Source organism: Dermacentor variabilis, chromosome 5, assembly GCF_050947875.1.
Source record: "Dermacentor variabilis isolate Ectoservices chromosome 5, ASM5094787v1, whole genome shotgun sequence".
NCBI lineage: Eukaryota > Metazoa > Arthropoda > Arachnida > Ixodida > Ixodidae > Dermacentor > Dermacentor variabilis.
Genome location: NC_134572.1, coordinates 26,830,640 through 26,856,401, shown reverse-complemented (window position 1 = coordinate 26,856,401; position 25,762 = coordinate 26,830,640). Strand labels below are relative to the sequence as shown.

Genomic DNA, 25,762 nt, shown 5'->3' with positions numbered 1-25,762 from the left:
TTCTGCAACTGAACATTCACCCAAACATGGGCTGCAGTTGTAGAAACAGCTGTCAGAACAACTCCAAAACTTGTTGTATTCACCTTTATGCAGAAGCCATTTGAATGACTAATGCTAAAGACTTACGTTATTTGGTTGTGGATGTTGTGTTCATATTACCTTCTGTAACTTTAGGCAACTTTCTAAAACTTGGGCATGAGGGTGTAGTCAAAGTTCCTGCATACTTTATTATAACTGAATCGACCCAGCAACTTCCACTGCCATAGCTAATGCACTGTGTGTGGCCAGGGGACAGACTTTTCCGGGTACTGAAATCGGAATGCGGCTCGGGCAACCTCCACTAGGGTAGCCCTGCTCACTGTGGCCTTGCTCCGGGCAGCCCATGTCAACACAGGAGCTGTGGCAGTGGGTCCACTACAGTTACGGAGATGAGCTGGGGCTGACGAGTGACGATGACGACTACGTCGCACCGCCATATCTGGAAGACGAGGCACGCCGAGGACGGCTCGCCGCTGCCCTCAAGGCTGGCCCTCAGCCACCTAGCCTCTTTGTGAGTAACAGTGTTGGTAACTTTTTTTTTACAAAGTCAGCTGGTCCCGGCCCAGAGCGCTCCAGTGATGACAATGATTGACTCTCCAAATTTTGTCTTGTTTTAATTGTTCCTAGGCACCTACTTTACTATTTCTTAAGCTAACTCTAAATTACCTCCTGCGGTTTTTGAGTCAACAGTTGGAATGTGAAAAGGCAAAAACAACCTCCAATCTTGAAACAATATCAGATATCAAGGTTTTGCTTTAGAGAAGAAACTTTGATGCACCCTTATGGCTTACTAATAAACTCTTCCATATACAATTAGGGTGAATGCCCTCCTTGGGGATAAAATTGTGGCGAGGCATTGACCTTAGCCAAAGTCCCTTGAGGAATTCTACCACAATTCTGTGGCTGTTTATGTCACTAAAGTAGTCTACAAAGAGTCAAAGTTGTTGTTAAGGTGAAAATAAGCTCGCTAGATTTAGCAACTTTCTCGCCAAGTTACCAACACTGGTGAGTAACATGGGAGCAGGACGAGTGGTCTCACCATGTTGCGAAACGCTGTCTCTAATGAAATTACACCATTGCTTGTGCTAGTTGGTACCTCTTGTGTAGTGGAATAGGCAACTTTATCTTCACATAAGTGGTGTCTTTGAATGCAGGGAGCTTTTGTGGGTGGAAATCACGCAGGCCTGGAACACTAAATCTAGCCGAGATTTTGTGGACGGACCCGAGTTGCCATTTCTATGTTGTGTGCATATTGCACATAGGGGGGCACTTAGTGGGCAAAGGCTTTCCCCTGGCTGCTGTTTGTCTTCACCTATTTTTTACCACAGTAATGAGTCATTCAAACGTCAGGTAATTCAATAAAAAAATATCTGGTTTGTTGGAGCTTGAATTAATGCTGCTCACCAGTCATTAAAAATTCTTAGCAATGAAGCAATGTTTATAACTGTGTGCCACCAAATGTTGGTGTAGCTCCACAGATAGAGAAACCATGAACATGGTTGTTCTTGGAAAGCTTAGAAAATGCTATCATTAGAAAACAGTAGTTAGGCACAATGCAGCTTTTGTAATAGGCTTGGATATGGCATTATGCACAGTGCACCACCACTACGCATGCTCTCTCTGTACAATCTGTACATGCTCGAGCCGCACATTGTAATTAATTGCATGCAGCAATCCTTTTATTGCCTGTGCGTCACTCAGAGGGACCATTTTCTATGTGTAGCAAAGGCAGCTGCATAGATGTTGCCATGCAGATGCATATGGTGATGAAAGCCCTAGATAATCCTCAGAAAAGGACTTCCTTCCTTTAAACAGGTTCCTTCCTTTGTCATTGCACTGAATTGTGCTCAAGTTTTACCGTGTGCATGTGTTTTCTTCCTAGAGCCTTGGGAGGCTGGCTTTCCCACAAATCTCACTTGCATAGTAGTTGCGCTTGCTATATCTTGATGTGTGGAATTGGTGAAATGATCTCACATTACATCCAGAACACAAGGTTCAGAATATCGCAGGTTATATTTGTGGGAAACTGCCTTTACATTTGTGCAAACACAATGTGTTGGCTGAAACTCTGAAGTTGAAAGCGAAACTCTAGCCTAAAGTTTCCTGATCAAGGCTATTCCCCTGTCGGTCCACAAAGTTGTGCCACCTGAGACCTTTGAATAACCATGTGCCAGGAGGAAGAGCTTCCCAATGGAGAAGACGACGAAGATGAAGAGGCCTCGGGGCCTGAGCTGTTCGCAAGTGCCCGCGAGGCTCAGCATTCGGAGATGCCAACAGACTTGAGTGACTCAAGCGACACAGCCGAGCCACCCGAATGTCCGTCGACACACGAGGGCAGGCAGATCCTGAACCTGACGCTGCCACTGTCTGTGGACCAGCTGTTCACGCTGCTGTTCACAGGGTCGCGCTTCTTCCATGACCTTCTGACCTCGCGCAAGACGTACGATGTCACCGAGAGCAACTGGCAGCCCTGCCCCGAGACCGGAAACAAACTGCGCCAGCTCACCTACACAGTCACCCTCAACCACGCCATGGCCAAGGCAGCACAGACAACAGAGACACAGGTGACGGAGGCTTGGTAGCCTTTACTTGTAGGTGCCTGCTTCGGGTCTGAGAGTGCAGTTATCCTTTCATTGAAATGAAAATAAGAGACTTCGTCAACATAGAGCTACTCGTTTTCATTTAAGTGCAAGGAAAGTTCTAGTTAGTAAATAAAATAAATGAATACGCACATAACCTGAGTAGCACAAGCGTGCTTGAAAAGTCCAAGAAAGCACACAGTGCCCCGGTACACTCCATAATGTTGAGGGTACTATAATTAAGTAAAGGCCAGTTGACCATTGCTGGCAGGGGTCGACTGGTATTATTTCTTTACTGTAGATTGCACATAAGCACCGCTCATAATATAGATACAAGGGATCGTAGCTGTAAATTAATAGCTAACAAAATGGGTAAAATTATGAAAAGAAAAACAGACTGAAAAAGTTAAAGCATGTTAAACAATTTGCATTGTTCATAACACTGTGTCCCTACTCATACATGCCAGTTGTGTTGCTTGCTTTTCAAGAACCACCCAAACAAGTGCACCGCTTTCTGTTGTGCTGGTTTCCATGGTCCGGGTAGCTTGACAATCATTGCAATTGGCACTTAAGTTCAATGGGAAGCATTTAAGATTTTTCCCTACAAATACTGGCTTCATATTCCTGTTGTGGACTGTGTCCATTATTCCATGATGTGAATTAGGAGGAGACGTTGTGGGAGACTAGATTACATGCTGTGCAGATGCCGTTATATGTATACCTTGCAGTGAGAAAGTTCTGTGAAATGTAAAAGCTAGGCTGTTAACAGCTGGTACTTTTGCAGTCACTTTCAAAAAAATTTGGAGGATGCTTAAAGGGACACTAAAGCCAAATACTAAGTCAATGTGGACTGTTTAAATACCATTCTAGAAACCGTGCAATGCTTGTTCCACACGAAGAAAAGACATAGTTTACAAGAGAATTACATCTGAAGGGTTTGAATGCCTTTTTCGAAATTCAACTCTCCCACCACCCAACCGGGGGAGTGGTGACGTTGCATACGCCATCACCACCCTTTGCTGCCGTCGGGGAGTAAAACCCCGCCCGACAGACGGCGCTACCGAGCCAAGACAGAGTGGTGGATTTGCCACTGCAGCTGCTTTTTGGTCAAGTGGCGTAGACCGTTCGGGCATCCCGCGATGTCATATGGAAGTTGAATTCTCTGCTACTTGAAGTTGTGCGAGTTTCGCGAGCCAGCGAAACCAGTGCAGCACTGCACGATAACGAAACAAGTGAAACGCAAAAGCGTGGGCTGTTCAGAGTTGAGCAAAAACGAAACCTTTCGACCGCCCGCATCGCTGTCAATGGTAACTTCAATTAATTTTTTTCTCGAAAATGAAATAGAACTGGACAAATAGCATTTTCTGTCATTTTATAATACAATACAAAGATGTTTTTTGCAACGAATGGTTGAGTACTAATGACAGAATTTAACTGAGGGGTGCTTTCGTCATCGGGCAAGTGCTTGCATGTCCCGCAGGAGTCTCTAACCATGTCCTGCATTTACCTCAATTTCTCGATTTTTAAGGCTCTGTTCGCGATAATATTGGCACCTTAGATATTCTAGAGCACTAATTTGTCATTTTAGCTTGACTTAATATTTGCCTTTAGTGTCCCCTTAAGGTTCGCCTTTAAGAGTGGAACGCGATAGCATTAAAAGATCCCTGACTGCTTCTCATGCCTCCCGGCAACTGCAGCTGATGTAGCCGTAATGTTTGCCAGGAAGCACTGGCGGTGAACTCTGTGCACGAAGGCGAGCGGGCGAGCTCTCTGGTAGAAAAGTGTCCTCTTGTGTGGGCCGCGGATGCACGGAGGCGAGTGCGACCTGAATGGTGTTGTTGCAAGGAACTGAGGGCAATATGCCGCTCCATGAATGGTAGAAATACTGGAAAGGGGGTTTATGATTCCACGTAACAGAATTACGTTTTCTGGTATATTCAAATTACAATCCAACGCTATTTTGTCTGTCGGTTGTGTGTAAGCCGTCCTTAACGATTTTTCTGATGCATCTTACTTTGAGGAATTCAATTAGTTCAGTAATGCCTTTGCAAAACGCAGAGGGCCTACGTGGTTGTGGTTCGGAATGATTTTTCACCAAACGATATCCAATGTGAGATGCCGACACCGCATTTCTTGCAACATGGGGCCCTTAACGCTATCGCGTTACAGCCAGAAGAATATACTTTATTCATAAGAAGGGGGGTATAGTGCTTGCTGTAGGCCACTCGTCCATGGCCTTGCTGACTGAATGCTCCAGGAACTGTGTAACAAATTCTGCCAGGTACATGATCTAAGATAAGTGCTTGCAGTAGGCAAGCACTTAGGAGAGTGTGGGGTTTAGTTGGTAGTTGTGGATGCAGAGGAAAAAGTATTAGTGGCATTGCTGGAGAATGGGAAGCGGGGTTTGTTAGGGCATCAATCACAGGAGTCAGAACATATGTATGTTAAATAAGATTACTGTGTAAAAAATTTGGATTGTGTGTCACAGATGTGCAAGAGCTCACATTACACTATCACAAGGGCCACACCATGGGTTCAGGTTGCACAGCAAAGGGAACAGTAACTTTGTAAGCTACATGTCATGCTAGCTTGGCAAAAACACTGGCTGTTTTTCACAGCTGAGCAAGTACTACCAAAACAAACTGGTGATGTTATCAGTGTGAAAGATATCAAGTATGAACACACTGCATTGGTAGCCAAGAAGCTTGTTAGTTTCATGGAACACATACCTTTATATACTCCATTTCATACATACAGGCAGTGTTGTGAAAGCTGCACAAGTTTTGCAGTTATAGAAGTCTCACTCTGTATGTTTCACAGTTCAGTTGTTTTAGACTTGTGATGGTTTCTGCGGAATAACTAGTTAAATAATGTATAACAACTACAACTTGTGGACATAAGGTTAGGTGAAATTACATATCTTTCCATCTTACACTTCCAGTATGCGACATACTATGTCTTGGTTGTGAGCGCAAGCGGAGCACTGTGGCTGCTCGTCACAGAAACGTGTCAACCCGCTTGTTTGGTGGTAAATAAGTTCAGATCTACGACATAAATAGCATGAGACTTAATGTTACATAGAATTACATGACACATACCAATCTCTCTCTTTCATGTGACACACTATTTTGTGGTGGTGATTGTGAGCAATGATGGAAGTCACTCTAGCCTTCATAGTATTGCCTGCTTTGTGTGAAATGGAGTACTGTAGTTTGCAAGTGTAGTGATGCAGTGACTCTTCATGGCAAGTTCCGGTCACTGATTTTGCCAGTCCCTTAAGCTTCCTTCATGCAATACTAGTATGAAAGGGTACAGGGCATTCCTTTTTTTCTTTTCTTTTTTGCAGAAATGGCCGGAAATTTGGGAGCTTACAAAACTACAGCACAAAGTTCCATAACTGCACACAAAATCCATAACTCAGAACCAAAAATAGATTTCACAGTTCTGTAACATGAATACAGCATTTCTTTTCCTGCCATGCTGTCAACCTTCTTACACTCGACTAGCTGCTGTGGCATTCATGCTAATTTGCAGTTACTGTATTTTTTTCCACATCAGATTCTGCACAAGGCAAGCCGACCGGGCCATGTCTATGCCATTGACTGCGACGTGCAGAGCACAGGCGTGCCATACTGTGATGCCTTCTGTGTCAAATCCCACTACTGCCTGGCTCGGCTGTCCGACAGCCGCTCCCGCCTGTGCATATATGGCTGCGTCCGCTACAAGAAGTCTGTCTGGGGGCTTGTAAAAGGTGCCACACTTCCGCAATTATGTTGCAGTAGTCCTGGCTTATCTTGAAGCCCGAGAGTTGAACATGGCAAACAACACAGATGATGGGACAAGTGATAGGAACAGGATGGATGCACTGTCCTATTTACATTACTTACTCCATTGCCTGCAGTTTTTGTCGTGATAAGCCAGCTAGCCCAGCTTAGAACCCTCGGACATAAGTGTTCCAAAGACTCATGGAATGAAAAATGATAAATGCAACATTTAGAGATAGGACAGCAGTATGAATTAGATAGCCACATGAATAGCTCATCAAGCTGAGATCAAAAGTAAGGAGTGGAATTTGGCATGTCATGTAATGTTAGAACATACCAGGTGATCTTTTTAACTGAAACAGATTTCTAAAAATAAGGTCCGACTGTTCCGAGGATGATTCTCCGCTACTCGTCCCTTCAGCACGGCAGACACTAGGTAGGCATGAAGCCATTGCAGTCCGTTTGCATTGCAATTTGTTAACTTCCGTTATTGGGTTTAAAGCCCATGTTGCAATGGAAGTATTGCAGCGGAATGCTGCAGGGGGCTAGAGCAATTTACATTATTTTATTCTTTAGGTATATTCTGACAAAAGTTTGTCTTTCTTCATTCCAATACCGAAACAGGGCACACAAACAGCGCTGCCCATGTTATTGTCAATTCTGTCATGAGGTAGAAGAAAGTCAGTGCCTGTTCTCATCTTCTCTGTGTTCTGTCTCGCATTATATGCACTAGTCATAATAATGCTGAACCAACTCACCCAAAGCCACATCTTACTGCTGCTGCTGATGGATGCTCTGTGGTCACTCTTAAGAAGCAGCATTACCTAGGCCCCAGCTCCCATTTCTTCATTCAAATACATGTATAACTTGGGAGCAGTCTCGTTGGACAAGCACTAATCTGTTTTAAATGGAATTTGTTTTATTTCTGAGAAATCTGAGTTGTGCAGGAAGCAAGATTGAAATTTAGCTTCTCAAATCTGTTACGAAAAGTGCCAAAAATATTTAAATTGAAAAAAAAATGAAGCACGAAGTTTACAAATCCATAACTCTGCACCAAAAACAGAATTCGCAGTTCTGTAACCTGCATCTGTTAGAGCATCCACAGCCAACAAGTGTGATATGTGAGTAAACAGCTTATGTGACATTGGTACAGTTTATACAAGGACTTTGCAAAAGTCCTACTCACAAATTAGTCGCATATTTCAGAGCAGTGTATAATACATCAATTTTGGCCACTTCAGAGGCTTCATAGGTGCAGTTTACAGAATTCAAGTAGGATTTATTATTGCTGAGTTGACAGTACTTCTTGATAGTAAACTTGATATTACTTCAGGTTTTTATTTTCCTTTTCGCAAATTTTTTTTTGTAAAAGAATTCATGGACTAAGTAAGATATCTACTTCCTACAGTTCGTGTACTATAGATTAACTTTTATTTTTAAGTGCAACAGACCTAATCAATATCAGTGCAGTGGGTATCAAGAAAGACTGCTCGTTCCTTCCGCATGTATTTACATAGGAGCTCCTGGGGCAATGTTTTCTGTAAGAGCAATAGCAATTTAGCAGCCAAAGTGTGCTCTTGCACTGAGCATAAGATTGTTCAACCAAGTTGTTGCAGTCAATGCGGGCAAGTCTTGCCCCTTGCAGTTGTTTTTTAAGGCTATCACATGACTCTGCAATGTAAACTGCGATCATTTGGTTAGTCTATTGTTGAGCTCAGCCCACACTCAGTTATGGCCTCGTTCGCGATTGATGACAAATGTTGAAGGAAAAAACCAGTCACAAAACACAAAGGACAAGAGGAGAGGTCCACACCACAACGACTGGTTGCAGAAGGGTTGAAATCTGGGCCATTTGGTACATAGTTGAAGGAAAAAACCAGTCACAAAACACAAAGGACAAATCATTGTGGTGTGAACCTCTCCTCTTGTCCGTTTTGTTTTGTGGCTGGTTTTTTCCTTCAACTATGTACCAACTGGCCCAGATTTCAACCCTTATGACAAATGTGCCATCATATGGTGCCATTTGCTCAGCGACCCACCATGGTGACATGGTGGCTTTGTCATTGCACTGCTAAGCCCAAGGGCATGGGATAGAATTTCGGCCATGGTGTTCAAATTCTTATAGGGGTGAAATTCAAAAACACCAGTGTACTGCGTAGCAGGTGCATGTTAAAGAAACCCAATTAGCCAAAATTAATCTGGAGTTCTGCACTATGGCATCCCTGATGATCATATTGTGGTTCTGGGATGTAAGACCGGGCCTCGGCAATTGGTCTATAATTACCGTCCTATATCCTTCATAAGCAATGCCTGTAAAACCCTGGGGCACATCCTATATACAAACATAATGAATTATCTCAATCTCTTATTAAATCCAAATCAGCACGGCTTCTGGCAAGGAACATCCTGTGTTACACAACTCACCGAGTTTGTACATGAGGTATGCGAAGCTTTGGACCGTTGTAGCGTCATTGACTGCATATTCATTGATTTCAAAAAGGCTTTTGACGTAGTAGATCATGGTCTCTTAGTCCACAAGTTTCGCTGTTTAAATGTGAATGAGAAGGTTGTTGAATAGATTAGGAAATATTTAAGTTTAAGGTGTCAGTATGTCACAATAAACTGAGCCAAATCAAATGTAACTTTCGTCACGTCAGGCGTCCCACAGGGGTCAGTTTTGGGACGGTTGCTTTTTCTTGTGTTCATTAATGACATATCAGAGAATATTACTTCCCACATGAGACTCTTCGCTGATGACTGCGTAGTCTACAGAGAAGTGAAAAATTCCCAGGATTCACTTGGTTTGCAGGAAGACCTAAATACATTGCACCGGTGGTGCGAGCAGTGGCGCATGAATATAAATTTGCAGAAAACAGTACACATGTGTTTCACGAGGAAAAAGAGCATACCTAATTATGTCTATAACATAAACGGCCGCTTATTGGAAACTGTTCTCGAGTACATAAGTATTTAGGTGTGTACATCACCTCAAAACTATGTTGGCATCGACATGTTGATTATGTTGCTGGGAAAGCTTGCAAAATGTTAGGTTTTTTGTGCCGTAACACGACAATGTTTCCGCAAGACTCTAGGAATTTACTATTTAAGACTTATATTAGGTCTACGCCGAAATATGCTTGTACTGTATGGGACTCGCCGACAAAGACCAACAGACAAAAATTAGAAAGAATCCAGAACTTAGTGGCCCGCTATGTTTCTGGGAATTATAGTAGATACATTGGTGTGTCTGGCATAAAACAGGAATTAGAATGGGAACCCCTTGAAGTAAGAAGAAGAAAGCTAAGGCTTAAATTTTCTTAATATATATTACGGTAAGATTGCTATTCCTAGGAAGTACACTTTTCATCCACACTGTAGATCCAAGCGGGTTGATTATAACCATAAAGTGCGTGAATTCAGGTCAAGAACCAATATGTTCAAGATGGCGTTTTTTCCTCACACTGTTCGAGAATGGAATGCTTTATCTTCATTTCTTGCTAATATTACTGACAATGAAGTGTTTGGATTGTCATTATGACTGCCCTTGTAATATTTTTTTTTTGTACAACCCCCCCCCCTTCACTGTAATGCCACTGTGGCGCTGTGGGTAAATAAATAAATAAATAAATAAATAAAACCTCGGAATATAACTTTAAAATTTGTGCAGCCAGTGAAGTAAGTTCATTGGAATGAGTTGGTCTCTGCAATAAAGCTTGAAAAAACTTTGTTGTAACGTTTGAAGCAGGTGACAAAAGACAATGCACACACATGAAAAATACTATCTTATGACATTTAACGTGTACAGTACAAAAGCTGTTCTCACTTAACCTTTGCATGTCTAGTCTTTTTTAGTATATAACACAAGGTATTAAGTGCTTTCCCTTCGCAGTACAGGTTCAAGGAAAGAAACATAGTGATCATATGGTACTCTGTTTGGTGAGAAATGCAGAATATTAAGTGGTTAGCTTTACCACAGCCTCACACTGCTTCACTCACATGGTTTCACTCGCACTGCTTTATAGCATCTCTGTGCTAAAATACATTGCAGTCATTCTTTTTCTCACTGAATCATTTCTTTGCAGCTGTAATAGAGAAGAATACCCAACAGGGCCTGGAAGGCTTCTGCAATGATCTCGGTGAGTTAGGTACAAAGCAGCACATCTGACTATGTACACATACTAACACATATCCTGTCTTGCTTATTGAAGGTGTATCATCTAGTCCCACACTGATTTACTTCAATTAAGACTGCACACTAATTAGGCAGACCATTTACAAGCTCAGTTAAGATTCCTCTTGCTTGCTGGCAGGCATCAGTGCCTGGCATACAAGATGTATTCACTTTGTGTAGGAATGGTTGTCCAGCCAAAGTACTGCTTTATTTGCATATTACTATATAACTATATGAAGGACAACCTTGGGGATTGTGTTTTTCCCTTAAATGTTGTCGGATGAAAGGGAAAGTGACAAGAGAAAGTCTTCCTTGTGGTAGCATGCAAAGGACTGCTTGCTCAAGTATGTATGTGTTTGTATCACAGGGGCTGGCAGTGCTTACTGGCAAAGGCAGCGAAATCCTGGCTGTGGCGGCCGCACTTCAATGGGGGGCTAAATGCAGAAACGCCTGTGTACCATGCATTGGTGCACATTAAAGAAGCCCAGGTGTTCAAAATTAACCCAGAGTGCCCGGCTGTGGCGGGCCTCATAATCATGTGTGTTTCCCATGTAAAAACCCAGAATTAAATTTTTGAGCCACCTCAGAGTCCACCTGCATATTCTGAGTAGTTTTGGCAATATCTGCAGAGTCAGCACTGCTGCGAGAAGCAGAACGACTGCAGCCGTCTGGTGGTAACCTAAAGCAACGGCGGCGGCGCCTTCAGGGTACCAAGCGTAGCAATGCCAACCGTGATCACTCCAGCAGCTCCCAGGCCGGATTTGGATCCTCCTTTGGTAAGGGCTGCCTTAGAGGCACTGCTCTTTGACCATGACAAGTACTTAGGCTATGCAGTCATACCATGGTTTAACGAACTTGGATCTAACAATTTGTCACATATGATGAGGTAAACTCAAGATGCTTTTTTGCTGATAACAGCATGTAATGAATATATGCTTATAATGAATATTAGACATAACTATGGCATTTTTGTGTCAGATACAACTTCGTTATTACGAGGTTTGACTGTAGTTAGCTCTGTAGTTGGGATAACAAAACTGCATCAAGGCAGCTGAGTAGAACGCTTGCATTACAGCATTAATCAACTCTGTGACTTGATGGAATGGAGCAGGTTTACACAAAAAGGGTCAAGTGTAAATAAAATTGATGTCATCATTGTGCACGCTGCAACTGTTCATTTGCTTTGATTAAAAGAATGCATTATAGTAGTGTACATTGTATCTTTTGTAATAGCTACACACTGACATTTTCTGAGGTCAGCCAAGGGCCCATGGTGACCCGTTGGTCCAGCATAGCTTGCTAGTCATGAATTTTAATCATCAATTAAATCAATTTGTGTCATCTTCAGGTCGAGAGAAGCACTGTCATGTCAGTTGTGAAATGGAGGCCAAAATTTGCAATGCTCATTTGACTGCACCACATACTATAGTATGTTTTGTCGAACGCACTGGCAGAAATTTAGGCCTCAGTCCTTTTTTGTCATCGTGTTTTACTTGAACAGGTAAGGTTGGTTAATGAGCAGCAGATAAGTTAAAGAAATAAAGTGTAGGTACTTACAAATTTAATTCTCGTCTTGCACATCCCGACCATCACTGCATCACTTTTTTTTGCATTGGTGGGAATGGTTGCAGGGGAAATGTTTACAAACCTATTGTTTAGGGTTTTCATTGTTGCTTTATTATTCAATGCTCAATCCTTTTCGCACGCAGATTTTCTTCATCTTTTCAGCTGTGCTCTTTCTGAAATGCTGCATGTTTTGCTTTAGAGATTCTATGATTGTAGTATGAAAGCAACCAAAGCAAGTTGTAGAGCAGCTCTGTGTCATTTCTTGAGCACTACAGTAAAAAACCATCCCTAACTAGATCCCAGACATAGCAGAAAGGGCACAAGTTTCATTCAGAAAGAACCTTGACATAATGGTTCCATGTTTTCAATTTCAGTGCTTGCCAGGAGCTCAGAAGGTCGTCGTCTGGCAACTAGCACAGCTGTCAAGGTCCTGCTCGTGCTGTGAGTCGCATACTCTGATCATTGTGTACTATACTTCATTTTGATCTTGCATGGATGCAGACCACTAAGCAGAGCATTAGGTTTGTCTTAAAGGAACCCTGAAACGATTTTGACGATTTTGTACAAACGTACTGAGTCATTAAAGTAGGTCCTTCTGATAGTTAATTGACACATCTAAATGCTCCGATTAAAGCGTGTAATTTATTATAAAGTTTTAAATATGTACATAGCTGCCGATCGCAGCACATCGCTGGGCTGAATTTTAAACCGCCCCTACCCATTTGATGTCATTTGCCCCAATGACGTTAGTAGGGAGAGCTATCCGATTGGCTGCCCAGGGCGCATCATCAATCATCTTTAAGGCATAAGCCTTTAGTGGCTCATGAGTGTCCGGGCACAGTCCACGGTGGCAAAGGAAAGTGGTGATCAGCAGCGAGGGGAGCAAGGAGAGGAGGCGCCATGCCAGTAGCGCCGTGCAAGTGGGTGCGTGGGGGTGCGCGCATATCGGGTGCGCGCACAAAGCTTGCAGTCGTATGGGTGTGACTGCATCCCATGCTCACGGCCACAGCAGCATCCATTCACAGAACAGTTCAAACAGCAACAGAGGTAGTCATAGACAGGCTTTCACCCATCACAGTTTAGCTCAGCAAAGTGCCCATAGATTTTTCCAACTTTATGGTGAACAAATGTTGTTCGTAATAGTTGGAACGTTAGTTAATTTGTTTCTATAAAAAGAAAGTAACAGAAAGAGAATGCACAAAAACAATTTCTCACTACACTTAAGCACTTCCAGCACACAGCAAGCGTCGTCTGCTTGTGTTACAACATGCTCCATTTTGACGAGAGCTTCGCGAGCACCATGATTCGACTTTGTTGTGTTGTGAGCTGCAATCGTAACGACTGGCGACATGTCAAGCTGCGACATCGTGTCCCTCTGCAAGGCAGCAGACGAGCAGACTGGCTGCAGCGCATTGGACTGTCGCTATCTGATCAGCACCAGGATTTGCATGTTTGCGGCCATCACTTTACACCGTAGGATTACTACCACAATAGCGTTTTGCAAGTACTGCGTACGGCTAAACGCAAGCGCAAAGGGACAGGACCTGGCCAAGTGGTGCTGGCTGGTGGTTTCAGCGGCAGTGTAACTTGAACCCGGAGTGAACACCCTCCTGTGCCCGTGGGTGTGCGTGGGAAAGGTGAACAGAACAGGGACGGATGCGCATCTAGCGAGACACCACATTCCAGTCTCCCTGTCTTACTTTTACTTAAATAAATGTTGTTTTCGTTAAAGTAACTGCTGTTGCAGCTTCGCTCTCTCTCCAAAAGTGTGTTTAACACATTTGTTGAATTTAGAAATTGGGGATAATTGGAGCTGTGGGTACTATGGGACAGGAAGAATCTTAACTCTTGCAGGTTTGCACTTACGTTTTATTTTATTAATGTTAATTTCGAACTTTCACAAGCACTCATCAGAGGTGCTGCGCACCTATTGATGTTCAGTCAAATCCACTTATAACAATATTCAAGTGCCATGAAAGTTCCATTGTTGTAACCATTAATTGTTATAATTGGGTTGCATGAAAAAATCAAAATAGGGAAATGTCAGAGCTGATGTGAGAAAACTATAATGGTGGGGAGGCCAGTGCCCATCCCCACCACTTTCCTCCATCCGGCTGATGACTGTGTTCACTTGTTTAGCTGCTTCCAGGGCGCTCCGATCGCGTGCAACAAGCCACGGCTGTCGGCGTTAAAGAATGGCACTTCTATAACAAATGCAATAAGGGGCCACGGGTAGCAAGTGATGTGTGAGCACCATTGAGGCATCGCATTGGTGGCCCCAAGAAGGGCCTTTTAAAAAATGCGAGAAGGTGACCGCGGCAGCCTGCCAGCTTGAAAAATCAAGAAGAAACCCTGAGGCAAGATCGCCACAAGCATCTCGCCACGTACTTCTCACTGGCTTGCACAAGAAAACCCTGTCTGTCAGCCTTCCATGCTTTACACGAAGCGTGCTGACATCCTTGCCGGCATCCAGGTGCTCCACGTAGTGCAGCAGGAGGTTCCTCACGAAAACGAAGCCTGGGAGGGACTGAACCTGCTGCTGGGCCTCCTGTGAGGACAACATTGAGGCAGACTGCCCTACCACGTCAGCGCTGCCGTCGTCGCCCTCGCTATCAGTTAGACGCAATTAGTTTCCAAATCTATAGCTGTGCGCTTTCTTTTTACCAGCAATGTCATGCATTCTGATGACAGCGGGCGGATCGCCATCTTCCGTTTCGGCGGCAAGTCAAACGAGGCTGAGAAACTACGTGGCCAGGAACTATTTCGACACAAACAGCAAAGATGAATGCGAGTAATTAAGCTGTTTGCAGAACTGCGTTGATGAGGAGCCAGCGAGCAACATGCAGGCAGCGCAGCTGGTGCAGTCCATTTGTGTTTCGAAGGGTGATGGGGCATAGAGCTATGGGCGCAACCCATTCGTGTTTGGAGGGGTGGAAGAGTGACGGGAGAGAGGCGTGCGGAGAAGGCTGGAAAATGAACATGCGATGGCTGTTAGAGCAGTGGGCCATCGTGCAGCGGCTCGAATGTCTCGTTTTCTTTCTTTATTTTTTTTTTTTTCTTAAGAATTTCGCATTTCACTACCTTTTGGCTCGGACACCCAGCAGCCAGACTTCGTGGTTATAATTGATAATGTGGCATCGGGGCATTGTAGTAAGCGGGTTATTTCACCACGGAAAACATACAAAAGTAACGATGGAGCAGCTTCTCATCGTTATGACCCATATATTGTCAAAACTAGTATTGTTATAGGTGGGTTCGACTCTATATTCATAGCCCCGTTCAAGTGGCGACAACCAACCTGGTAAAGGGCGAAAATATCTGGTTGATTATAAATAACATGAAACAAGTAACAGTAGGAGAGACTGAATGAGCTTAAGTATCGTAAATTTACGACTGGCTCACAAGGGATTTCATGCATGTATGGTTCACTATAATGCCATGGTGACTTTGTGGGGTTCCTGAACATGCACCAAAATTTCAGAATTTGGGTATTGTTGCTCTGTTCCACTGTTGAACTACATACAGCTGCTGTTACAAGGAATGGAACCCCCAACCTCATGTTGTGCAACATGTCATAATGGCTGAGCCACCAATGGAAGCATGAGTAGGAAAATTATGAGTGTGTGTCATTATACTTTATCTTTCATAGTTGTCCATTTAATGCTGTTGCTCTTCATTTGTTTTAGTGGTTGTCCATCTTTGTGAAATGTGCACCTGAAATGTTGCACTGGTGATGTTTTATTGCAGGGTGAGCCTGGTGCTATTGATGAACATTGCATTGCTCTACTGGCTGTGGGTATCGAATGCTATGCCCGACAGATCGCCCACGCTCGATGTCTGGGTACTCGAGTGAGTATGCCTATATTATCAAAATGGATGTGGTAGAAAGAGCTGTGCAAGGTTGTAATTACAGTGTGCTCTTTTTATTATGTTACACTTAATGGCATGCTGGCTCTACCATTTGGCCACTTGGCAAGTTGCTTTTGCAATTTCAATATTCAAAAATAGATTGTATGCAGAGGTGTATTTTTCTATCTCACATTGGACGTGACAATAAAATCCGGGATATTGAATGGCTGTTTTGTGGGAAAACTGGCTTTCAAATGAAGTGCTGTAGCTTTAATTAGCAAATCATGGCTATAGCTTGAAAAAAAGGCTAAGCTTGAAAAAAAGGCTAAGCTGGATGGTGTTTATAGCCGCCTCCTCACTTGCCCTTCACGGCAGGCCGCCTCCGCAGAATGCTGAAGATTGGGTGCGCCTAATGTCTCAGCGGGAGGCATTCCACCGGCAGCGCCTTGACCTGTGGCAACGTGCCCTGCATGACCTACGGCACCAGTTGCATATGGTGAGCCTAATCTTGTTGAGTGCTTCTAGGTTTACGACTGCAGTAGCTCCTATGGGGCCCTTTGCCCCTTTGGAAATCATGATGGTATCTGATGATAAAGGTTTATTAGTGTCCCCTTTGAAACGGGGCAGTGGCAAATAATCACCTAGCCTGCTTGAGTTAATCAGGTATGCTATACATGCTTTTCATTCTAGCATTTTTGTATAGATATATATCCTTAATCTTTCTTCTTTTCCTCAAAACTTCTCTATCTACCTTGTACGACTACCTATACCTGTAACAGATCCGGTTGTACCTCTTCCCTGCTTTTTTTCCACCAATACACTAAACATCTCTTGCTTATCTTGACTGCCGACTGGTTGATGCTTCTGTCCACTTTAAATTCAAGCGCATCCGGAAGGTGTACATTACCTACGGGTCTCAATAGGTAAACCCCTTCACATTCCATTAGGATGTGCTGAGTGGTCTCTGGACCTTTGTGGCAGCATACAGATACCTCATCTTGTTGCAAGTATTTGAGTCAGTATGTTTTTATCCTTAGGCAACCAGCTGGGTCTTCAAATAGCAAGGCACTGCCCTTTGTGTTGTGATACAGATATTCCTTTACAATTTTCCTCCCCATTCTTATAAATATCCACGGTATTTTTTGTTTCCATCCTTACATCTGTTGCCAGTGTCGTGTGCTGCCTAGTGTGAAGATGCAAGATTATATAAACTAAGAGGAAGATCACATTTTTGGCACACTTCCCTTGCTTCACATGCAACACATGAATGATACCAGTATGTGACCTTCGTCAGCCATGTTGTTCTGGCCCTTCCTAACGACCGAACTTTCCTCATATATAGTAATACATCTTTTCTTACTCAGCAGGCAACAGTATGCATGTAGTGTGGTCATAGAAGTCTCATTCTGCACTTTTCCCGGAGCAGTTGCCTCTCATCTGTGATGGTTTGCATGGAATAAATACTTTGTGTACTATGATTACAACTTGTGGATGTGAGGCTTTATTAAAGATCACATATTAATTATGTACTTTTGTATTTCCAGTACATTGCATGCTATATATTGGTTACAGGTGCAAGCAGTGCCCCATGACCTCTGGTCACAGAAAACATGCCACTCCACTTGTTTAGTGGTATCAGTAGATATGTGACACTTTAGATGTAATAATTACACCATGTTTTCTACATAAAGTATGAGACTGATGCAAAACAAAACTACATGGCAAATGCCTGTATATTTCTTTGATGTGTGACACACTATTTGTTGGTTGCAAACGCGACCAGTGAGAGAAGTCTCGCTAACCTTCCTAGTGTTGCCTACAATGCATGAACGGGGGTATAAAAAGGTAAGTGCAGTCAAGTCAAAGAAATAGACTCACTTGGGCCGTTAATGCTACAGCTATCTGTTTTGACAAAGTGACCCGTCTTTGTCTCCTTGTTAAAACCTTGGCTCCAGGCTGAGGCTTTGCTTGTTTGCCTGTTGTTTATAATGTTAAATTTCCACCTCCTGCAACTCCTTTTTTGTTTACATAATTCTATGTGGTATCTAGGAGGAAGTGCAGTTCTGTTAACTGATGTAATTGGAAGCAGTCATCAGCTGGACATGATGGCGGCCTTAATTCCTGGCAATTGCTGGCTGTACATTGCTGGACAGAAAATTTACAAATGTGTATAATTTGAAGTTTGGATTTATTTAACATCGATCTGCAACAATGGTGAGCTGACAACAGGGCACTCGAATTGGCCAAATTTATAGGGGAACGTTGCTGCATTGACTACACTACATTATTTTAAAAAATGCTGCATGTTTAAGTATAAATGCCTCGCCTGTTAGCGTTAAAGACATGCACCTTTTTTCTTTTTAAGCAAATAACATTCTCTCGCTTTTTCATCCATTATTGTGGTCGGTGGTTGGCAGTCGAAGGGTGGAACAAGGGCACCAACACGATGAGCGTGCGCTCACATTGTGGGGAATGTCCTTGCCAAGCACCAACTACCATAGCCCTTTGAGACAAACATTCTATATACCTATACTATCGCTGGAGATGTGCTGGTTAAGAGCTTTGTTCTGTACGGAATTACGTAATGAAACAGAAAACTATACTTAAGTATCCTCATTGGGAGAAATGTATGTCATCAAGCGCAGCATTTCTTTAATAAAGTGAATAGCTTTCTTGAAGCGTTCGACCATTCACTTGCATTGACAGCCATCATTGATGGTATCTGCATATTTTTTTTTCCCAGATAAATACAGTTGTCTGTCTTTCAAAGTTTCCTACATTGTCCCGTCAGTGTACAGTACTCATGGAATGAAGCATGACATTCAGAAAGTCGGGCCTGTGGTGAATCACGGACTCGTTCGCCAACACCCACAAGCAATAATCCTGCTCCAAAAACATTCTCACCCTCGCAGTACACCACTAGGCAACACCTTACTTCCACAGGCAGTGCTGCATGTGCCGGGGGCCATGCACTCACTGTTGCATTTCACTGCGCGAGTAGGGTGCATCCTGCTGCAGGTTGGTAGGGATTCAGGGTATGGAAAGGCAGACATGCATTGGACACAAAAGAATGAGAAGGGACAACAGAAGTGCAGACTACGAACTGAAAGGTCATACAGTGGCATCAAATAAAGACACAAAACCTATCCCATGCTCAAGGCAAAGCATATAATTAGTACCATAATAGTGGTAGGATGTGCATACGTCAGCCCTTCATTATATTGCACCCACCGTGGTTGCTCAGTGGCTATGGTGTTGGGCTGCTGAGCACGAGGTCGCGGGATTGAATCCCGGCCACGGTGGCCGCATTTCGATGGGGGCGAAATGCGAAAACACCCGTGTACTTAGATTTAGGTGTACGTTAAAGAACCCCAGGTGGTCGAAATTTCTGGAGTCCTCCACTACGGCGTGCCTCATAATCAGAAAGTGGTTTTGGCACGTAAAACCCCATAATGTAATTAATTTAAATTTAATTTAAATCATTATATTACACAAAAAGGAATTGTCAAGCTTAAAGGGGCACTGAAGATGGAGCTTTAGTAATCCAGAAATGAAGGTAAATGCAGGACACAATTAGAGACCTCCTAGGGACGTTCAAGTACTAGCCAGATGATGAAGACATTCCTCATTATGATTCTGTGACTGGTACTAAATCACTCGTAATAAAAATATCATTGCATAGTGTTATAAGATGAAATAAAATGCTACTAGTCCAGTTCTATTTGATTGAAGAGCAGCTGCAGTGGCAAATCGGAACTCTGTCTTGGCTCCGTTTCACCATGGCTGTGCGTTTGCGTTTTACTAATGAACGGATCAACGGCAGTAAAGGGCCGTGATAGCGTACGCAACATCACCACTCCCCGCTCGGTGGGCGGGCTATTTGAATTGCACTAAAGGTATGCAGACCTTTCAGACACGATTTTTTTTCCATAAGCTAAGTCATTTCTTAACATAAAGTACTGTGAGGTTTCTGGAATAAGAAGCCAACAAAGACACAAATTACTAAGTACAAGTAATTTTCCCTATGTTGTCCTTGGTGTCTTTGTTTGTTGGCTTCTTACAATATGATTAATAAGAACGTCATTTTAACAGTCCAAGTGGACTTTGCATTTACCTTTGTCCCTTTAAACCATTGTCTTCCGCGAATACCTGCAAGTGTTCATGATGGATGGATTGACACTGGCTGTTTCACATCTTTCTTTTTCACCACTGTGTGACCTTTCATTTCTTAATCAGCATTTGTATTGTCCTTCTGGAGTCCATGTTTTTCTTTGTTTTACATGCCTGCCTTTCTATACCATGTAACCAAACTTTGCATCTGGTTCACTTAGTTCGCGCCACAGCTATGAACAAAGCACGTTGTTGTGTTCGTGCAGATGGAGTCCTCCCTGCAGCGGCTGCAGGAAAGTCTGCAAATGGCCCCCGTGACCAACAGCAGTGTGCCATTGCCTACTGCCCCTTCTTCTTCTTCGCCCGGCGACTTATGACGCGCTGTCTAGTCCGCGAAGGCAAAGGGGAGGCATCTTTCGTCCTCATCACCGTCCCTCCTCTCTTGCCTTCGAAGCAGCAGTTTGCCTGTGCTAGAGAATGTGTGTGTGTGTGCACAGCCACGTGTGATAGAAAGCAGGGGACGCTCCCTGCTGTGCAGGGGCGCGCCCCCGACTAGGTTGTGCCCTCCTAGTCTCTCTGCTGGCACCAACCTGCCCTGCCTAGAAGCTGCGTTGAGGTGCAGATTGGGACGCTGGGACGCCTTGAATGAAAGCAGTGCGAAATGTGCAGGAGTTCATGGAAACTGAGATTTGCGCTAACACCCAGTCTAGTAACTGAACATGTATATCTGTGCCGTAGATCTCTCAAGTGCCGGCACTTGCTTGATCAATGTATGACAGCGAAGCAGCCACATGATGCACACACCAAGATCTCCGAAGCCCTAGGTATTCACAATCGAAGTGCATCAGTAGCAGCAGTCCCTTCGATTGCATCTGCAGAACGGAATGAATTGCCTTTCTTTTTTTCTTAAGTTATGCTCTTAATAATATTTATTATGGCACATGGATTTGTTCAGTTGCTAGTTACGACCTGTGTGTCCCTTCTTCTTGTAGTTTATTTTGCACTGTTTTCTTTTGAGACATCTGGATATGCTAGCGTGCCAGCTCCACCACAAAACCAGCTTTCGCCTCCTGGGCAGTCGTCCTCGTCAGCAGAGTTAGAAGTGGCAGCGGCCACACCCCCTTGTGGAGCAGTACACCTGGCAGCTGGTCTGACAGGCACTGTGCCCTTTCTTCTTTTGGAGGGGGGGGGGGGCCCTCCCTCACCTCCACCAATCAACCTCGGCGCGTCACGCCCAATATGTGTGTAACGCATCGAGATGCTGCAGAGTATTTTGTTGTTTCACTCTTGTTGCCTAAATTTACGAGGTGTAGTTTTGACATTGTTGGTTGGATTTTGCGTGTTTCGAAGTATGTCTACCCTGGCATAGCTTACCAAGCCAAAGCCTGTCGTGTCACTCCTCCTAACACACACACGATCATAGACCTGTAATTTAAGGGCAATAAAATATTTTTCTCTGATTTTTCTCGAATACACCTTTATTTTCTTCAGAGTGCACCTATTGAAAGAAAACGTATGACTGTCTTGTTGGGATGTGCTGTTTAAGCAGGCTTGCAGCTACATCTATGGAAAAGCCTGCAGTTCAAGATCCATTGTGGAAGCCTGCGATTTCACTGTGACAGCAGCATATGGCTTGTCAACTCTCCTTGCCTTATATTCACTGGTGTAAACAACAGAACATGGGACTGTTTCTCACCCCATCATCGTGTGCGGAAGACGGTCACTTCATATGCGGTCGGTGGCATAACCGAAATGAACTGGGATCCAGCCCATTTTCAGCATGGGAGCGAGTGGCGCATATTTGTTCTCAATCTGAGTAAGGTGGCATTCCCCACAAGTTTTTGTCTGTCCGATAGTGGAAAGACACCGTTCACGGGCGCGAGCTTGGGGCGGCAATGTCTTTCATTGAAAGTAAACACAGCTTTAAAACAAAGCAGGCATGTTATGCTACCATGACAGAAAATGGTCGCACTGCATGTACCCGTGCGACTTGATCTTGCAGGTCCATTTGATCTTGCAAGAGACTAAGTGGCAGTAAGAACAGAATATAGAAGGCATTGTTGTTAGGCTCTTGAGTCCAGAGAGATCAGAAATAGTGGGAAGCCTCAATGATGTTATGCATGGCAAGCTTTTGCAGTCAACTGCTTGATCCACTGGTGTATATTTCAGATTTACCTTTCGGTCAGTGAAGCAAGTTATGGTGTTATTTTAGATACTATGTGAAGGCACCTAAGCACACAACTAAGAAATTCTAGACAGTCATAATTCATTCATGAAAAGCTTTCTGTACCAGCTGGGAGTCCTAGTGAATGTGCCTTCTCAATAGCAAGATAGCTATGACCTTCTGTATGTTTATCCGCCGAGTTGTTATACTGCACGGCTCCACGAGAACATAGCCGGCCATTAGGGCATGCAAACAGGCGGCTCAGCCATTGTGGGACGTTTGCAGAGTGCCGACTATTATCGGATACAAGCTCCGCCACTAAAAATATTTACAGACTTGCATGTTGAATGTGACAGTGCCACTGAAGGGCACAACTCAAATTTTTGTGCATCAATGTGTAAAGGGAAGTGAGGTGGAATCCTGAAGCACCTAGAGCACAAAAGGGCAGCCAGTAAATATTGTGTAATCCATTCATAATCACTGCGTCAATAGAGTGACTGTTGTCACTCCTAGACTAGGTGTTGTAGATTGGGAAAAGTGATGAGTTGTGAACTTAGGTATGTCCCAAGCCAAGCTGCATAGTGAATTTCCTATGCCATCTGTTTCATCGTAATAGCAAGAAAAAAAAAGCACTTAACATATGACAAACGGTCAGCAGCAGTAGTGTGTACACTGTATTGGAGGAATATTTGCAAAAGTTGTTCCACAAATGTTGGCTTAATTAAAAATAACCACTTGTAGTGCAATGTTCTCATTATGGTGCAGAGGACAGGGCTGCCAGACTGCAGCATGGGATCATTCCAGTTAGCAGCGATTAAATGTTTACTTCAATTACAGGAATGATGAGGTCTGCATTTGGAAACTGTCACTGAAGGGAGAGAATATTGTATATGTAATGGCTTGCAATGTCTTGATGTACAATGCAAGTAAACATTGTACTACAGTAGATTACCTTAGGTACAGCTCTGCACAACTGCAGCAGAGATCAGAATGCACTGTTTACACAGATGTGCTGCTCCATGTTGCTTGCAAGAGCAGCACTTGAATAACAACTTGAAACACTGTTGTAATCAGCAGAAGTGGTGCAAGGTGGCATAGAAACAGGTTTTCGAACTGCTCTTCAGACAGGACAGGTGGCATGGCTGGCTTTCTTCATGGAACATGTGCACAAACCATGTCGCTCAGCCTTCTTGCAGCAGGGAGAACTTGCAGAAAGGCAGTGACTAGGCACCATCTAGTGCACTAAGATGCGGGCCGGGTCTGCTTCTTGTCGGCGGTCTTCGCCGGCTTGACGTCGGCGGGCTCCGGCTTGGGCGGCTCGGGAGGGAATTTTGCCGCCAGCTCAGCGAGCAGCATGTCAACGCGGCGCCGCTGGAACAGGCTCGCGCCTGTGTTGCTCGGCGCGGTGCCGGTAGCGGCGGGCGTCGTGGTAGTAGTAGTAGCAACGGGGTTGTCCTTGAAGTGCCACCAATATCCGCGCGACGGGTGGTACCTCGCGTAGCCCATTGCTTCGTGGAGCGCGCCCTGCAGCGCATGAGCAGCACCCAAAAGTCTCGAGTTGAGCACTGAGCCGAGGTCCGGCGCCTGGTAGACAACGCCTGCCAGCACGTAATAGTCGGCCAGCGGTGTCACCTGGGTGGCCACACACGCACAAAAAAAAAAAAAAAAAACACTCTTGAGCTGAAACAAACATCCAAGCAGAATAAAAGCCAGCATTTACCTGACGAAAAAAAAAAGTTGGGAATGAACGAGCGCCAGGACGTACGGCCAGACCCTGAGAAGCTGGCTGCCGTTGCGGAGTTCTCACGTCCTACAGACAAGAAAGCTCTTCAGCTGTTCGTAGGCATAAAAATTAACGACGGAGCTAAAGTTGCCAGGGCATGGTAAGACACTCTACAGAACCCGGCGTGAAGCTTAGATGCTGCAAAATATAGGCTGGGTTTGCCAACTACTTAGAAATTTATTACAATTTTTTTTTAATATATATGTACTCCGATCTTAGACAAGATCTTAGCAGCGTGGTACACGAGTAGGTTTACAAAACGAAATAAATACAAAAATTGGGACCTGCACTAAAAAATTTCTTCATACAAGGGTAAAAACAAGCGTTTCAACGTTATTTCAGCGATTTTTTCAATCGTAACAGTCAAGCAGTGTTATCACTAACAATCTCAGTAAGCGCAAAAAAAAAAAAGATGTTTTTTATTAAAGATGTGAATACCTTGCTAAATTTATGAAATTATCCATAATTTATATTATTTCATTTCTTTACGTTTACTTATTTTATCGGAATTCCTAACAATATTTAATTACACTTCTAAATTACAGTACTATCGTCCCACGCTCCACTATACAAATCTAGTTTCTCTCTACTTCTAACCATACGGAAAACCGCCTGCTTCTTGGCCAATCCCCCATAGTGGGTACGCGCCACTGTCGATGACACAAGACAAGATGTGTCTCGAAAAGTGATAATGAGTCCTGTGTTAGTTTTATCGGCCAGCTTATTCAAGTAATACGTTTGACAACTTTGTGCTTCATATAAAGGTAGCTCTTTCACTGTATACATTACCGAAGTTAATTACCTGGGTAGGCGAGTGGCGATGCTGTTTGCGCACCACGTACAGGATGGGATCCTGTGCGTGCAAGAGCACGTATTCCAGGCCCGTCATGTGAGTCAACTGGTCGGGGTTCAGACGCTGCATCTTCACAATCTCATTGTTGCACGTGCGGTCATAGAACGGATTGCTACGTTCTGAGAAGTAGTCCATCACATTCGACGGGTCCAGCGCGGGCAACCACGCTGTGTCGTGCCACGAAAGGACCAGAGGGTTTTCTTTTCCCGCGTCCATGGCTGTGTGTCGAGCGAGAAGGCCCCACGCTACGATGTTGGCGCACGCTAGTTCTACAGATGTTTTACAAATTGCTACGTGGTTCACCGCACAACACTTAACGCGCCACTGATCGATCACGGAAACGAGTACAGCTACAGTACGAATACACCTACAGCACCTAAACACGACCTCTGCAAGCACAAGGCAACCGAGACAACAACAACAATGCGACAACGCCAGTAGACACGCCGCTCTACCAGGGCCCGCACACTCTCAAGTTCAACAAATGGCCACAGAGGGTGAAAAATCAATCGAGGCGCGTTTCAGCGTAAGCGCGCAAGTGGAGCTACTGTAATTTGGTCGAATACTTTAATTTGTGCTTTCTCTGCTAGGGGCGCTGAACATGCTGAATTTTTTACTTTACACAAACCATTGACATAAACAATCGAGGAGTCTAAGGATGCTTTTTTACCTCAGGCAAATAGGCAGTTGCTTTTTTTAAAATTTGATTGTTGAAGCTGCTTTTTAGTCATAGCGTCAAGGTTTTTGTGCTTGATTAACTACCGACAGCCTATTGGTATCGATGTGTTTCCTGGCCGTTGGCGTTCGAATACTACGGCGGTAAAACATTTTCGAAAGCATGCTGGTTTCGTCTGCGAGTTACTACATAGACTTGCTGTAAAGAG

The 25,762-nt window shown here is 43.9% G+C and overlaps 2 protein-coding genes across 7 annotated transcripts in view; one reads left to right on the top strand and one right to left on the bottom strand.

Moving 5' to 3' along the window:
• The window catches only part of LOC142582373 (protein Aster-B-like), a 141,466-nt gene extending 119,928 nt beyond the window's left edge, over positions 1-21,538 (top strand). For 3 of the 6 annotated variants that reach the window (XM_075692016.1, XM_075692018.1, XM_075692017.1), the window contains 9 exons: positions 380-550; positions 2,214-2,603; positions 6,177-6,369; positions 10,465-10,518; positions 11,183-11,329; positions 12,494-12,560; positions 15,867-15,968; positions 16,344-16,464; positions 20,345-21,538. In XM_075692016.1, the coding sequence (XP_075548131.1) occupies positions 380-550; positions 2,214-2,603; positions 6,177-6,369; positions 10,465-10,518; positions 11,183-11,329; positions 12,494-12,560; positions 15,867-15,968; positions 16,344-16,464; positions 20,345-20,455 (1,356 nt within the window). In that variant the 3' untranslated portion in view covers positions 20,456-21,538. The remainder of the gene's footprint in view (positions 1-379; positions 551-2,213; positions 2,604-6,176; positions 6,370-10,464; positions 10,519-11,182; positions 11,330-12,493; positions 12,561-15,866; positions 15,969-16,343; positions 16,465-20,344) is intronic. The other 3 variants (XM_075692020.1, XM_075692019.1, XM_075692021.1) reach the window with 3 other exon arrangements.
• Positions 21,539-22,898: 1,360 nt separating this feature from the next.
• On the bottom strand, positions 22,899-25,327 carry MED6 (mediator complex subunit 6). The gene is made up of 2 exons (XM_075692023.1): positions 24,828-25,327; positions 22,899-23,874 (listed from the first exon to the last, which is right to left on the bottom strand). The coding sequence occupies exons 1-2, from the start codon at positions 25,092-25,094 to the stop codon at positions 23,485-23,487; spliced, it is 657 nt and encodes a 218-aa protein (XP_075548138.1). The 5' UTR covers positions 25,095-25,327; the 3' UTR covers positions 22,899-23,484.
• Between the last annotated feature and the right edge of the window lie 435 nt (positions 25,328-25,762).

Bases quoted from the DNA above. Each gene is read 5' to 3' on its own strand.
- MED6 (XM_075692023.1), bottom strand. From the start codon at position 25,094: ATGGACGCGGGAAAAGAAAACCCTCTGGTCCTTTCGTGGCACGACACA. The intron at 23,875-24,827 runs GTAATTAACTTC...GTGGCCACCCAG, and splicing joins ATCGCCACTCGCCTACCCAG to GTGACACCGCTGGCCGACTA.